Source organism: Rhipicephalus microplus, chromosome X (assembly GCF_043290135.1).
Source record: "Rhipicephalus microplus isolate Deutch F79 chromosome X, USDA_Rmic, whole genome shotgun sequence".
NCBI classification, from domain to species: Eukaryota; Metazoa; Arthropoda; class Arachnida; order Ixodida; family Ixodidae; genus Rhipicephalus; species Rhipicephalus microplus.
Window position 1 is genome coordinate 388,276,790 of NC_134710.1, and position 15,049 is coordinate 388,291,838.

Here is a 15,049-nt window from a genome sequence, read left to right on the forward strand (position 1 = left end):
TTGAAAACCTTTCAGCAATTTTATGTCACCTTCGTCGACTTAATAGCATTAAACATACGCGAAGAAATGAAACCTGGCTTCAAAACAGCGCAGTCGCACATGCCATCAAAAAGACCCAGAATCAGCAGCATCCATGTTTCTGTCGAGCGTGTTGCCGAGACCGAGATGGCTGATCTGGTTCGTCGTAGCGCCATCTACGAGGTAACTGATAATGGCCCGAACATTATCTAGACGTGCTGGGATTGCACTTTTCAACCCATTGTGGGGATAGTGTCAGCACCTGTATATCTTACACCGTGGTCAAGATCTGTCTACTGCAGGTATGTCACATGGTATGCATCTTTCATTCATTCGTCAGTTGGAAAAGTGACGGCTTACAGATAAGCATACAAGAATCATGTCCTATATACGCTCGGACAGCATCATATAGTGGCACACGCTCGTGATCTCACTATAGCCTTTGGTCTCTGGTTTAAGTACGAGTGTCGCAGAGTTCCGCATGTCTAGATACAGAGATGTCATAGAGGCAACACCACCCACACGACACATCATCACACCAGCTTGAAACACGCGCACTTGCAAATCACTGCAAACATGAACTACAGTATCGCTAATCAGTGGAAGCGATGTTTTTCAAGTACCAGTCGTGGCACTTTCCTGCCGTAGTGATCCACCGGGGCAAAACGAGGAGAACGACTGTTTTGAGAGATAGACATCAGCCAGTGCGGGCTTGACGACTTGTTTTCGACATAGCAGTGCAGCAGTGTTTCAGGTTTAGACGTCACGTTTTTTAAATTTGTTTCTTTTTCTTGGTTTTTGCTGAATTCGTAGTGGACGATTGACCGCAGGCAAAACAACCTGACACGTACATGGCATTTTGGCACGAATGCACAGGCCTCGTTCGCGTTTGGGGCCTGTCTTCACGAACACAGTCCGGACAGTATACATTCAGGAAATTCTTGAGTGAAGCTCGCTGCTTCAGTTATAAGTACGAGAAAAAAAAGACTGAATAGTTTTGTATTCTACCAGTACCTCAATGCTAAGCACAGACTCTTAAGAGCGCTGCCGAAGTTCGAGAACACAGCATTCCTCTAAGCACAGCACCTCATGACGGCAACGGGGAGCCACTGGCATCACGAAAGAGCAGCTTACTTCTACAGACCATCATTCACAATGTGCATGTAATACGATAGCTCGTGAAAGCTTTGCGAGTGCCCTAACTACTTCTAAAGAATCCCTAGTCATTACGTTCGACCAAAGACGCGGTCACCATGTTGACGAACAGCGCCTAGTTATCGCTTGTATTACACACGAGCCTCTTCGCGTACTGTTACCCTGCAAATCAACAGCGTACCGTTAGTCTACAGCTTCACGCACAAAAAAACATTTGAGAACGACCACTGAAGTGGAGCTTTCAATGCTGCTTCGCTCAGTGGCGGATCCAGAGGAGGGGGTGATAGGGGCGCTCGCCCCCCAAACTATCTGTAAGCACTCTCCCCTTCTATTCAGTGTTTGTAGTCCACCTCCTATCACTCATTGGGACAAATGAGTGAAACCACTGTGAGCACACATTAAGAGTACTCATGCTACGAAGGGGTTTTTCTGCTAGTTAAAACAAAAGGTCATGACCATGCACACCCCATTCTCCGGTGTTACTTTAGGTGACCCCCCCCTAAATTGATTGGCTGGATCTGCCCATGGCTTAGCTTAAAGTCCTATGCACAAGAGTCCGGGACTTGCTGTCTACACGTGCACGCTTGCGCGACTGTTGTATTAGGCACTGATGCGCGAATGAGTTCATAAGGAGCCGAACAATCTGTTCCCATTACAAGTGGCACCTAAAATTTAAAATTTATGAACGCAAAGCGTCGTCTACTTCTCGGTGCACATATGTGTGCTATACAAGCTATACATGACGCCATCACAACCTTCTTTTTTCTCCAACTTCACACGACCATTTCACGTGACGCGGTTTCACATGCGAATGTGTGTGATGACTTCACAGCGTTGCAGCCGTGCATCAGTAAGTTTCATTCACAATGACGCTTTTGTCACTCATAGGATACCGAGACGAGGTTATTTCAAGCTTACGAAAAGCAAAGTTGCACCCGTGTCAGTCCCCGACAGTGTCAGAAGCAGTGGACGATGCCACGCCCACGGTGCCCAAAAATTATTGTCGAACCTTTTGACGTCACGACCGGACCCACACTTTGGTGGGCACATGCCGGCACACCAATGCCAGACAAATGTTTCGCTCACACGGGTGTTACAACGCAAGTATACCACGGGAGTATCCAAGAAATTAAGCGATTTCGTCATACGTAGCATTAAAAAAAAACGGGGCAACGCAAGTAGTAGCTAACTGTCCTTCTTCTGATTCGCTAAAAGGGGAAAAATTTTTTTTTTGGCTTGGGCTGAGTACCAATGGGGTTGGAGTGACAACACAAGGGAGCAGAAACGGGTGGCGATGCCTCTAGGGAGAGGCAGGCGCCGAAGCAACAGTTCATGGGGCGGCAAGGAAGAGCTAGCTGGCCTGTTCCTTCTCGTCCTCTTTGCAAAGCTGGCCGAGTTCGCGCACGGGAAGGTGCTTCTGCAGGGGGTCCCTGAGGCGGCGCAGCTCTTCCTCGATCTCGTAGAGCTCTTCGCGAAGGGCATTGTAGCGGGACACATCCATGCCCTGGCGGCGAGCGAACTTGTAGAAGGATATCAGGAACTGGCGGTCCCGCACTTCTGGAAGCACGTAGTCCTGCGCACAGCAGAGCGACAGCACTAAGCTGTGGGTATACAGAGACGGTTCACAGAAACCTGATGCTGCACGTAATTATCGGCACCAGTTTGGCGGCATCGGAGCGTACGCACCTGGCGGGTGACGACGAAGTAGGCGTACATGGCCATGGTGGTGCCGTAGGTGATGAAGTAGGTGACGGGCTCCATGATGTCCCACGAGTACTCCCACCAAGTGAGCCTAGCCAATATGCCGAACTGGACGCCCATCAGGCCCAGCCCGAGCCACGACAGCAGCGTGGTCCGCCGCTGGGAGAGCGACATGAGCTCGCTCTTCTTGCGCTCTAGTGGGCCCAGCTGCTCCTTGACGCTGTGCAGCCGGTCCAGCAGCTTCCGCTCCTGCTCCAGCTGGTGCTCGTTCACTGTCAGGCTCTCGTACAGCCGGGCCACCAGCATCTTTAGGTCGGACAGCGTCTGCGTCTCCTCACTCGTCAGGCGGTCTGCGACACACATCAGGTATCTATATATGTCTCGTAAAACCCAGAACTTTTCTTCAATCTTATTATTTGTTTTCAGTTGACTATTGTTAGGTACGACACCGCAAACATATAAAGCGACTTACAAGAACTTGGATCGTATGTAGGGCAATAAGTGTACTAATTCAACGGGTCCCACTTTTGTGGCGACAAAGTACGGCGCACTTGTAGTTCTCTGAGCGAGTTTAGCTCTCTCCCCCCTTTTCAGATTATATGCTGGGGGTTTATGCCCCGGGTTTCCCGGGTTTATGTCCGCATGGTTCAATAGTATTTGAATGGCGCGAGCTTTTTTTCCCATACCGCTGTGATCATTTGTTCTGGCTGGCATTATCCCGATGTTCTAAAGGCATTAGAAACAGGAGTGGGAAATAAAAATTATTGCACAAAAGAAAAACAAAACATGCGAGAATGACAAGATACGCACTGAAAAGTAGATAGCTTCAAAACTTACTTTTAGTGGCGGCAGGAAGGCAGCTATATAGTTCCCTTGTCTTGGGTAATAATCGTAACGTGCAACTTAGTAAGGCGAGATGGCACGCAATCTTTTAAGTAATGGTTTGTGTATGATGACACATAACAAAAAAAAACTTTTTAGAGTTTCATCGGAGCGATAAACATTGGGAACACCTTACCGCAAGAGAATTTATCCCGCGATTGTACGTCAGGTAGGAAAAGGGGACATCAAATACTGGAAAACGCGATATTTCTGCAGCTGTGTATATAGTTAGCAGCTTGGCTCACCAGCATCAAGTCTGGTAAAGGTAGTCCGATCTTCGTGGACGATACAGGCTCGAATGATGAGAACAGTTCGATAAAACATAACAAAAGGCGCGGTTTTCGAATGATCACGACGGTGTGCGCTCACTGAATCAACCAGATAGCCAGCAAGAAAGTCACATGCACTATAGAGGCAATGAAAACAACTTGATCTGCAAAGTCTCCAGTTGGTAAATTACATACAATAGCCTAACTCACACTCATGGTAACACTAATACTCCTGACACATGTGGCAACATGAGTGCACTTTGAGCGAGTGTACTTATGTTCACTAAGTGTCATTTTGGCGGTTCGCTGCTACACGAGAAAGCGAAGTGTACTTTGAGAGCGATGACAGTAGTAATTGTTGGGTTTGTAGTGCAATATATATTTGTTAGTTTTGCGCCCATGTCTCATCGTCGGACCACATTGTCTTCGCGGAAGTAGCACCAGAAGCACACGCTATTGTAAACGACAAAAGAACGACTCGCCTACACATGTGCAAAATAAACGACACGACGGATGCTGCCATTGCACAGCATGTGCGCCGAATCCACGTAGCGGACGTGGCTGCAAACTGCCCGAGAGTGAGAGTAGCGAGAATGTTTGTTGATTTATGGCTTGTTTTAATACATAGCAAACTCCCTTATAATGAAAACAATAGTTTAAAAATAGTATGAGCGCTGCTTTAGGCAGCAGCGTATTTTTGCGCAAGCTACTGATACCCAGGCTACATACACACTTGGTCACAGCGAAGTGAGGTTGGGAAAGGCACTTCCCGGCAAGTGTACTTTACAGCGAGTGACACTAAACTTGCTCGCGTGACAGCGCGCAAATGACACTCACGGCTAAGTGTACTCGCTCGAAGTGCACTTAAGTTGCCACGTGTGACAGGGATATAAGCGCTGTTGAGCTTCAGGACACCCCAGTCAGGTGGTTGGTACCACGGAGCTTAACCTTAAATTTGAGAGTAACCTGACTCGACAAACGTGTACACCTTACCGGCTGGTATATATAGAAAAGAATTAAGTGGTTGCGTGAATAAATACAGAAAAGAGCAGAGACTTCTAGCCACGGTATCCAGAGTTTGTGACGCGTCTGCGCGATTGCTTTGTACTTTTTTTATTCGTGGCTCACCATGTATCCTCAGCTGTTGTTTGATCAATCAGCGTGCAGAGTAATGATCTTCGCAGTGCGTGCAGTAAGGAGTCACGATAAATAGTCTTCTAGAGCAAATATATCACAACAGATGACGGTGCGTACGTTTAAAGAGCACATCGGTAGTGCCAGATTTGCAAAGCTTATAGTGTTTACACGCTGTGGAGATGGAAAACAACGACGAATATCAGTTGAATACATCAGTAAAAGCAGGAGAATTGTTACAAAAAATCTATGACAATTTCGTACCGCACGTGGGGGGATCTTGAGTCCGACACGTGTGTGCCTTTGCGCTTAGGCAGCACCCGTGTACGAGAAAAATACAGACAGCACAGTTCAGCGGTTCTCAGGTACAGCAGTTGACAGCGGTTGTCATAACAAAAGCTGGCAGGCCATGCGCCACTTGAGAACAATGAATCTACTTAAAAAAACAGAGCGCGTTCAGTGTTATAGCGTGAACGATGCATTGTTTTAGTGCATCACATCTACTGATGTGAACAGGATGTATACAAATGCAGGACGTTCTGTATCGAGTAACAAAACAATGAATGCATATTTTGGTGGTTCATTCAAATTTATGTTTTGCTTAGATGATTTATAACAACATTTATGCTAACAGTCATGAGTTGATTGTACGTGAGCTGCTGTCTTTGTATGCCCGGGGGTGAAGGACTACCTCAAGCCATTCAAATAGTGGTGCCTTTCACCTCGGATCGCTTGTATTGTGATGAATCAATAAAATAAATCAAAATCAACTAAAAATGCTGCCATTCATTCAAGTGCTCACCTATAGATGGTGGTTCAACGAGGTAGATCTGGTTGTTTAGTGTTAGAATGAAGTTTTCTCGCAGGAGAGACTCGATGGAGGACGTCGATGCTATGCGCACGCCATCTGCAAAAGAACCGAATAAAAGAAAATGCTTGTCTTTTTCTTTTTTCTCGGCCACAAATTGTAAAACTTATCATCTGAGATCAATATTTCTTGTTGCCTATTAGAATGAATTTCTTTACACATATGTATACAGTTGCTACTCTATACGACGATTTAAAGATAGCCAAGAAAACTCGCTCCATTCCGAACCAGCGTATGTATTGTATCAGTGGCTAAATTGTAAATTTTATAAGAAAAATTAGCAAAAAATACGAATGATGGCAAAAAACTTAAGTTTCTTTTCGCCTCTCCTCGTGCCGAGAGAAGGATGCCACCCATGATTGAAGCTCATCAACACAAATTCTTTTTATGATCGCAACTTGAAGCTTGACAGCGTTAACTTTGCCATATTTAGAGGACCTCACTACCACAAAGCTTGACCACATGAAAAAAAAAAAAGAAGTCGGTACCATTACAGCGGTAACACTTAAGTTTAGATTTTTCAGTGAAAGGATATTTTTGGCGCACGTTCGACGTTCAACTTGGAGAACTGGGCACTTGCATCCATAGGTAGGTCACTCATGAGTTACTCACTCACTGACTTATACTCAGATCGAGTCGCGAGCCTGAGCTTGAGCGAGTCCGGGTGAGTAATACTTTTCATGAGTCTGAGTCCGAGTGAGTCCCTGCAGAGCTTGAAATGTATTTCATGAGCGAGTCTGAGTGAGCTCTACAAATTTTGCCGACCTGTGCTTGCATCATCTTAATACGGTTCGAGACTTGCTTGTGCGAAAAAAGCGTCGCACGCGTGACAGGTTGTTTTTTTTTACGGCACACTGTATTTAGCAGTGCATAATGTTTTGATCTGTTCATAAATCAATGCTACACATTATGTATCCTATACCGGGTGTTCAATGTTAAGCTTTATAATTTTAAAAAATTAGGCTTTCGATGGCACGTGAGAAGCACTTGTGCAAGTAAATTAAGCAGCCAGGAAGACAGAAAAGTTAGATGATAATTATTGCTGTCAGCGGCCCAATTAACTAAAATGTAATTATTAACTTTTTTACTGGCTGCAGTAAGTTGGCATGTTCACATTGAAAAAAATGTAGGCAGTGGTTCTTGTACACAGTTTCAGTTGGAAGATTTTCTTTTTCTAGCATGCCTTTGCTCCGAGATATCCGGCTCCAAGGTTTGTCTTTGGTGGGATTACGCATACAAGAGGATGAAGGTCCGCGCAAAGCTCCTCCCTAAAGTGACGCATGTGTTGCATGTGCTGTTTAGTGTGTGAAGAGGGTGGAAGCGTAGGCATAGGTGATATAGTTAGCCTTGCCCTCTCAGCCGTCGAAATAAAAAATCGAAGAACACTTGCAACCAGTATTGTAACACGCAACTGCAGAGCCTCTAACAATAGTGGCAGATTCCATGCCAAGATAATGGGGCGAGCGGATAATCTGGATACCAGTAGGCATGCATAATTATGACTCAAGAAGTATGGGTGGTCATTCCCTGGGCTACGCGAATAGCGTGACTGCTGATGTCCGAATACTGTAACGTTTATTAAAATCAAGAGCAACAACTTTACCAATAATAACTGAAACAGCTTTATCCTTGCTAGCGCATATTTCCTGTTGCTTATTTCGGTCATGCACAAATCTCATCAAAACTCACCTCTCAAAACGTCAATGCCCCAAAAAGTGTTTAAAGTACCTGCCTTCAGTAGCAACGCAAAACGTGAACCACTCTCGCATCGACTCGATGACTCGGCGCACTACTTCTGCAGAAATACTCGCACAGGCAAATCTTATCCTGTCTTTCATGCCATTAAAATCGCTGTGATATTTAACGTAGCCCCAAAAGAAAAAGTCGAGCTGAGAAAGGTCAGGAGATCTTGGTGGCCAAAACATCGCTCATGCGCACCCGATTCACTGTTGTGGAAAACGTCTGTCCAACCAGTTCTTCGTCCTGGTAGAAATAATACGTGGTGGTGCTCTATCGTGCTGAAACCATATTTTGTTCTAATCATTCAGGGAAAGACTGCAGACAAGGTCAGCAATGACAACACCTACTATTTTTTCTGTGTACATCTTTCCAGTCAAGTTGTCTTCAAAAAAGTGAGGTCCGATGATCTTGTCGCTGGTTATGCTGCCCCACACATTTATATTCTGGCAGAGGCAGCAAAAGCAAGCATCAAGTTCGCTAGAGTGGGTCTTCTTGTGCCCAATAATGGGCGTTGTGAAGATTAATACTTTCATTCTGACAAAACCAAGCTTGATTACTCCGAATTATTCTGAGCAAAAAGTCATTTTCTTAATCAGTTTTGATGAGGCCCCAATTGTAAAGTTAACTCGCCTTTGAAGTCCACCTCATTTAGGTTCTAATGAAGGTAAGTGTGGCCTCGCCACGGTGGTCTAGTGGCTAAGGTACTGGGCTGCAGACTTGCAGGTCGTGGGATTGAGTCCTGGCTGCGGTGACTGGATTTTCGATGGAGGCGAAAACGCTGTAGACCCGTGTGCTCAGATTTGAGGTGCACCTTAAAGAACCCCAGATGGTCGAAATTTCCAGGGCCCTCCACTACCTGATATTGTGAACGTGCTTTATGAAGACATAATTGTCGAAGAGATATAGCGTGTAACAATTGTAGTGAAGGGAGTAGTGCAGTGTAATGGAGAACAAAATTAAAAGGAAGAGGCTCGGAATAATTTCATTTTTATAACGGACGAATTCTTCACAGCAAAGTCGACGCAGCCCTCTATCAAAAAGGCCAGCCCCTTCGACGGTTTTAGCAGATTTTTTTTAATTACGAGAATATTTATATGGACACTCTCTACAGGCTTTCATCCTTTTACGCTTTTATGAACACCATATGATTAGCACTGTCAAAATGAGAGCCTATATGTATTGCCCTTTCACTTGTTAGTAGGCATTCGTTTATGTATTTTATTGTGTTTGTGTCGTTTGCCCTGTATTCCTAACGAGCTTATGGCACGAAAAAAACACGAGAGAAGGACACGGAGGAAGAAGGAGGTGGCTAGCTTGCAAAAAGTAGTCGTGTTGGAAGACGCCGTTGTGGATGATGAGAGAGTTCAAAGGACACTAGAACTCGGGCAGAAGTTTTGTTTCGGGCCCCGCCTGAAAGCAGCTGAGGCCTTGGAGATGGAAAGAATGCAAGCGGATCGGTTACCGAAAGCGGAGAAGGCTCGTTGCATTGCTGAGTGGCAGGGGTCATTGCGAGCGCGAGACAGAAATTGCAAATGCTTGTATGAGGATTCATGAAGAGCTTTGCACTTGTCCTTCTCTCCTGTTTTTTTTTCGCACCATAAACTCGTTAAGAATGAACCAACTCGCCCAACAAGTCACTCTGCCTTATTCCTTCCGTGAAACATGCACCAACGAGCGCAATAAAAAGTTCTGCTTGAATAGATTTCGTCGTCCCTGTCATGTTCCGTATAAAGTCCAAATTAATAGCTTTTGTCCGTACACTGTATGTTAAACCCACGCATGAAGCCTTACGAGTGCTATCGAGGAACACTGCTGAAGCATAAATGAAACAAGCTCTCCCTCTCCACCGCACGGAGGGCGCAAGTAACAATATCACTCTGCGTGCGATGCCTGTCGTCAATTGATACTCAACTGAAAAGGAAGCCCTGTCTGTCTTTCGCTTGACGAAAAAGTATGAAGAGGTGCTCAGGTAGCAGGCTGCGTGACTTGATCTACAACTATGAACTTCGAATATAAGGGAGCGTTTGCGAGTGCCAGCCCATGCTATTTCAGCAGGCATCAGCGAACGGGTCGTGTACTCTTCTACGCATTATATTATCACTGCACAAACACAGATCTTCTCCTGGTTGCGGCCATATTCCCATACACAAACACTTTGCAGTCTCGCGAGATCAGATGAAAAGAAGTTAGCTGCAGCCTGAGTTTGTTATAGGGCTGCATGCTCCTATTGCATGTTGCAAAATGTGAAGTCGTTGAAGGCGTTAAGAACAAGGGCGCATGGTAGTGGCTCTGAACAATAATGTTTACTCCATCGGGGCTAGATCCGCATTCATATTTCGTTCTTCTCTTTCCCTACATCCTAGTCTCTACCCCCAAGACTACTCCCCATTAGTATATTTTCAACAAAAGGGTTTTCTGGCCAAAAAACTGTTGAAGTCACCTAAAACTTGGCGTTTTCTTCTCAAATACCCGAGATTGTAACTGTTGAACTCTGTTAAAGTTAATAACACTTCCGTACTGGACACTTTAGTCTCATCTTTTGAGAAATTTGGATGTTGTGGCAAATTTCGCAATGTAGATGCGCTCATTCTTAAGTTTAGTGACATTGTGCGTGAATGCCTATTAAAGTATGGGCCTCAAAAATATAATAAATGGAACCCCAAATACCCATGGTGTCATAAAGATGTAGTTCATCTCACTCGTCGAATAAAAACACGTAAGAATCGGCATTTCAACATTAATTGTAGTGCTTCGTCATTTAATGACTTGAAAATAATTTTGAAGCTAAATAAAAAATCTAAGAACTACTACTTCAGCAGTGCCTTCGCTACACTTCTGAAAAAAATCCATCCAGGTTCTAAAGGTAGATTAGTCCTCCATCGTCTAATCCATCACCATTTATTTTTGATGGCCAATTCTCCTCAAATCCTGAAGCTATAGCAAATGCCTTTAATAATTCAAATCTATTTTTTTCTACCAATAACGGCATCACTACTTCGTTCCCCACGTGCAGTGAACCACCTGCTCTTTGTAATCTTGAATGAAGCTTCTCTCGAGTACATGACGTTATAATAAACCTTGAGGTTTCAAAACGATCTGGCAAAGAAAGTGTTCCAAGTATGTTTCTAAAGTGGTATTTAGAATGGCGTGCTATCTTACTGTAATATTCAAAAACTCAATAATCTCTGAAGTACTTCGTCTTGCCTGTATTTAAGTCCAGAAACAAGCAAATTATTCCGAATTGTAGGTCAATATATTTGCATTCTGCCAGCTTTAGACTTTTGGAGCATATCATTAACAAGTACATTGTAGAATACCTAAATCCACACAATATACTTTCACGATACAGCACGGCTTCTGTACTGGCTATTTTACTGTTATACAGTTGTTCCAATTCACGCACGACATTTCTTCTTCCCCTAACGACCGAAAAAAGGTTGATTTCATATTTATGAACTATTCAAAGATTTTTGACATAGTTTGCCAAGTCAAACTTCTTGCTTTTTTACAATTTTTTTTGTCGTCAACACGCTGGTTATTTAGATAGCAGATTACTTGCTGTCTTGCTCAAAATTTGTGACGTTTAACCCCGCCAAGTCATCTGACGTACAGATCACGTCGGAAAGGTCCGGGCCTCAAGGCTTGGACCGTGGACCGCTTTTGGTCATTATCTATATTAGTGACGGAGAAGACATTATTGGTGATGCTCAAATTGAACTTATAATGTATGCAGACGATTGCGTTATTTGTAAAACCATTTCAATACTCAAGATAAAGATACCATGAATGGTGTTTTTTTTCGTCATTTGGTTTTTTTTACGTCATTCAACATGGTAAACTTGATAAAGACTGCAAACACAACCTTTTCAAATAAGAAACAGCCTCTTCATTTTACATATACTAATGACAATGTAAGTGTAGTAGGTGGTATGTATAGTTTAAATACATTGATGTAACTTTCACAGCAAATTTAAAATGGCATATGCACATCGAAACAATCTGCAACATGCTCTTAGAAAACTGTAGTGTTTCCGACGCACATTAAGCAACTCGACAAAAGAATGCTGACTGAGAGCGCATAAGCCTTTGTTCAGGCTCGCTAGTTGTTAGGTCACCTCACCACAAACATGACATAACTATGATAGAGAGAGAGATAAAGGTTTATTTAGAAACAGTTCCGAGGGAAGCCCGTTATCACCCTAAAGTGGGAAGGTTCCCTAGTCCAGGAACCCTCTGGCTTCGACTGCCCTCTTGGTCCTGGCGACAATTTCGCTGGTCTTTCAGATCCTCGAGGACGAGCTTGGCCTCCACCGTTTCATTTGATGGTCGTCGTTTATTAAAAAAGAGCAATACTGCTTACGTTTCATTGCTATAACCAGCGTTCCTCGCCTTTTTCGCATGCGCATGTTTAATCGCTGCAGCCGCTCTCGAACATCGGTGCACTTGCAATCGTGCCATTCTCCTGCATGAATAGGATAGTTGACACTGGTTCTAGCGTTCTAGCACCCGTATCCTTTGTTGCATCTTCAGCCCACCTGATTTGATCCTCTAAATATTGTGTCTGTTATATCAACCGAGGATTGTTTTGTTTTTTTGTTTTTCTGCAGATGGTCCATTTACGGAATGAACTTGATTGGTATCTGCGTGGACTCGATGCTGGGAAATTAGAAGAAAGAATTGCATAACATGTATTTTTGTAAATTGTATTTTTTAAAGGGGATAAAAATTTGTATTTACACTTACTATGTTTTGAAAACTAAGACAGCAGTATTTGTAAATAAACAACACTACACATGCTGCCATCTCGTTAACTGTTTCACCTTTTCGGGGAAACAGATTTTTTTTTTCAAATATCAAGGGGCAAGTTTCTATCTCCACCAACTCTTCAATCTTCATCCTACCCCGCCCCCCTCCACGCCACGCCACCGCCAATCCGATGGACCCCGCTCCGTTGACGTGCCGCCGCCGAAAGTGGAAACACCGGCGCGCCGCCGCGGGCAATTTTGGTACCCGCGCACATGTCTACCTTCAAGGCCCGTGGACACCACAGTGGGGAATAGTAAACGGGAAATTATGAGTAACAATTAGGTAGTAGTGCTATATACAGTAAGAAAGTAATAAAAGACCGCAGTGGAACAACTCATCAGATATATAATGAAGTTAGTTGATGAATTGCGCAAAGGACTGAGTGCAAATATGAACAAACAAGGTAACACTATATTAGTTCCTCTACATGCTACATTAGCTCACTTGTAGTGATAAACTTGAAAGCAAAATAATTATAACACGTTAATATTTTTTTTCTTATAAAATGCCAGCCTCACGAAAAAGCTTGTTATGATTGATGGCAATAATGTCATGGAGAAGGTGGTTTAATTGCTTTGCCCTTGCGGTGAAAATGTGACTGTTCTTACTTCTTCATTCCCTTTATTTCTCCCTGCTTTTCTCTTTCTTTCTGTAAGTTTCTTTTCGCGGAGTCACTGTATTTTTTTCAATTTCCTTTCTCTTTTTTCCCCAATTTCTTTCTTTCTCTCATGAGTTTCAAGTGCTCAATTTCACTGAACAGAGTTTTCATAATAATAATAGTTTACGTTTAACGTCCGTAAAGCACGATAATATTACGAAAGACGCCGCAGTGAAGGACTCTGGAAACTTTGACCACGTGGCCAGGTTTTTTTCATGTGCAACTTAATCTAAGCACAGGGGTCTTGAGAATCTTCACCTCCATCGAAAGTTTTCGAAGAGATTTCGTTTAGCTCGCACCTGCTGTACTCCGTAGTGGGGCTTGTGCAATTGCTGTTGCGCACGCTGTTGGGAATGTATAAGACTCCGCACTATAGGGAGCTTGCTTGAACGGCGGCGACGTCATTCACTCTGGATAAGCAGCCATTTTTTTTGTCAGAGGTGGTCAGAGAGTGCAGGAGCGCCGTCGAGTTTGCGAGCGTTGCGTAGCTCGCAGGCGCGATCGAGTGCGAGCTCGACGCAAGTTTAACTACAAGAAGTGCCGTGCACGATGTCAGCCTCACTGGAAGACTACACCGCAACGCTGTACCAGAAAGACCTCGACCAGTACGGAGAAGAGACGAGAGTTTGCTCTGATGAGACGTCAGACTCTGGAGTTTTGCGGATACGCAGCGCCACCTGTTGACCCAGTTTTGAGTAGTGCAAAGCCCGACTCTTTTGCACAGTTTGCTGCACAATCAGGTGCAACTACAGTGTACAAAACAACGACTGAGCTAAATAATAAATGTATTTGCGCATTGAACACTCAAAAAAAGAGCTACAAATTTCTCTTCCCTATTTGAACGCATTACCAAACCACTGTGAAGTGCTTGCTGATTCACTCGCCTAAACGACGGCAAAAACAAAAGCAGACGAAACAGCTCCAAGTTCTACAAAAAAAAAGACCCCAGTTTGTGCTACTGTTGCGTTGGGAATTTCCATGGACGTAGATGCCTTCACTTTTACTGATTTCCGCAGCTTTTGCAAAGCAAAATGGCGATAGCGCTAAATACAGGCCATTGTGAACGTGTTGGGTAAGCGAATACTCGCGTTCACCACACCCGTTCGCTTGAGTAAGCGTGATTATGTAGATCCCCTGTTGTTTTGAGTAGCCTTGACAGAGAACCGTGTTAACTTTCATTATGAAGTTTAACAGACCCTCTGACCACGGTGCACGAAGTGCAACAGTAGACAGTTGACACCCGGCCGATAAATATCGCACGTGCACGCTGAGACCACCAATAATCTGAAGTTATGGCCAGCACATAGCATTATGCACACTAGGGCTTTGAAGGCATTAAGTGCAGGCTTTAGCTAGGAATGCAAATATGTGCGTGATACAGGTACGTAAATGGCAAAACGAACGCGACCACAAACAGTTTTTTTTTTTCGCCGTTGGTCTCTGGGATTACTGGATCTATCTTGGAGGCATCGATTTGGCCTTCCCTTGTTGACTGAGAAAGGGGACACGCATGTATCCCCATTTGCAGTATATACAAACGGAAGACAACCATCAACAGAGAATTCGAGCATGCGTAATAGACCAGTTTAATGCAGGCCCGTAACTAGGGGGGGGGGAGGGGTTTCTGACTCCCCCCCCCTCGAAATTTTTTTGATGCTTTAACTTTTCGGGTGATACTAAAATATTTACACGCCTTCACAGCGACCACCAGCTCCCAAAGTTACACTGCAACTTTCCTGGCATTGCTTCCCTCTTCTTCCTTTCTTCAAACCTACCCTTTTACCAGAACACCTCAGCGCTCCCTCCCCCGCACGCGCA

The 15,049-nt window shown here is 44.2% G+C and overlaps 1 protein-coding gene across 1 annotated transcript in view; it reads right to left on the bottom strand.

Moving 5' to 3' along the window:
* Positions 1-2,379: 2,379 nt before the first annotated feature.
* MCU (mitochondrial calcium uniporter) overlaps positions 2,380-15,049 on the bottom strand; it is a 298,312-nt gene continuing 285,642 nt past the window's right edge. Inside the window, exons 5-7 of the mRNA XM_037413340.2 lie at positions 5,962-6,066; positions 2,860-3,224; positions 2,380-2,746 (exon numbers count right to left, since the gene is read on the bottom strand). Of these exons, the coding sequence (XP_037269237.1) occupies positions 2,525-2,746; positions 2,860-3,224; positions 5,962-6,066 (692 nt within the window). The 3' untranslated portion in view covers positions 2,380-2,524. The remainder of the gene's footprint in view (positions 2,747-2,859; positions 3,225-5,961; positions 6,067-15,049) is intronic.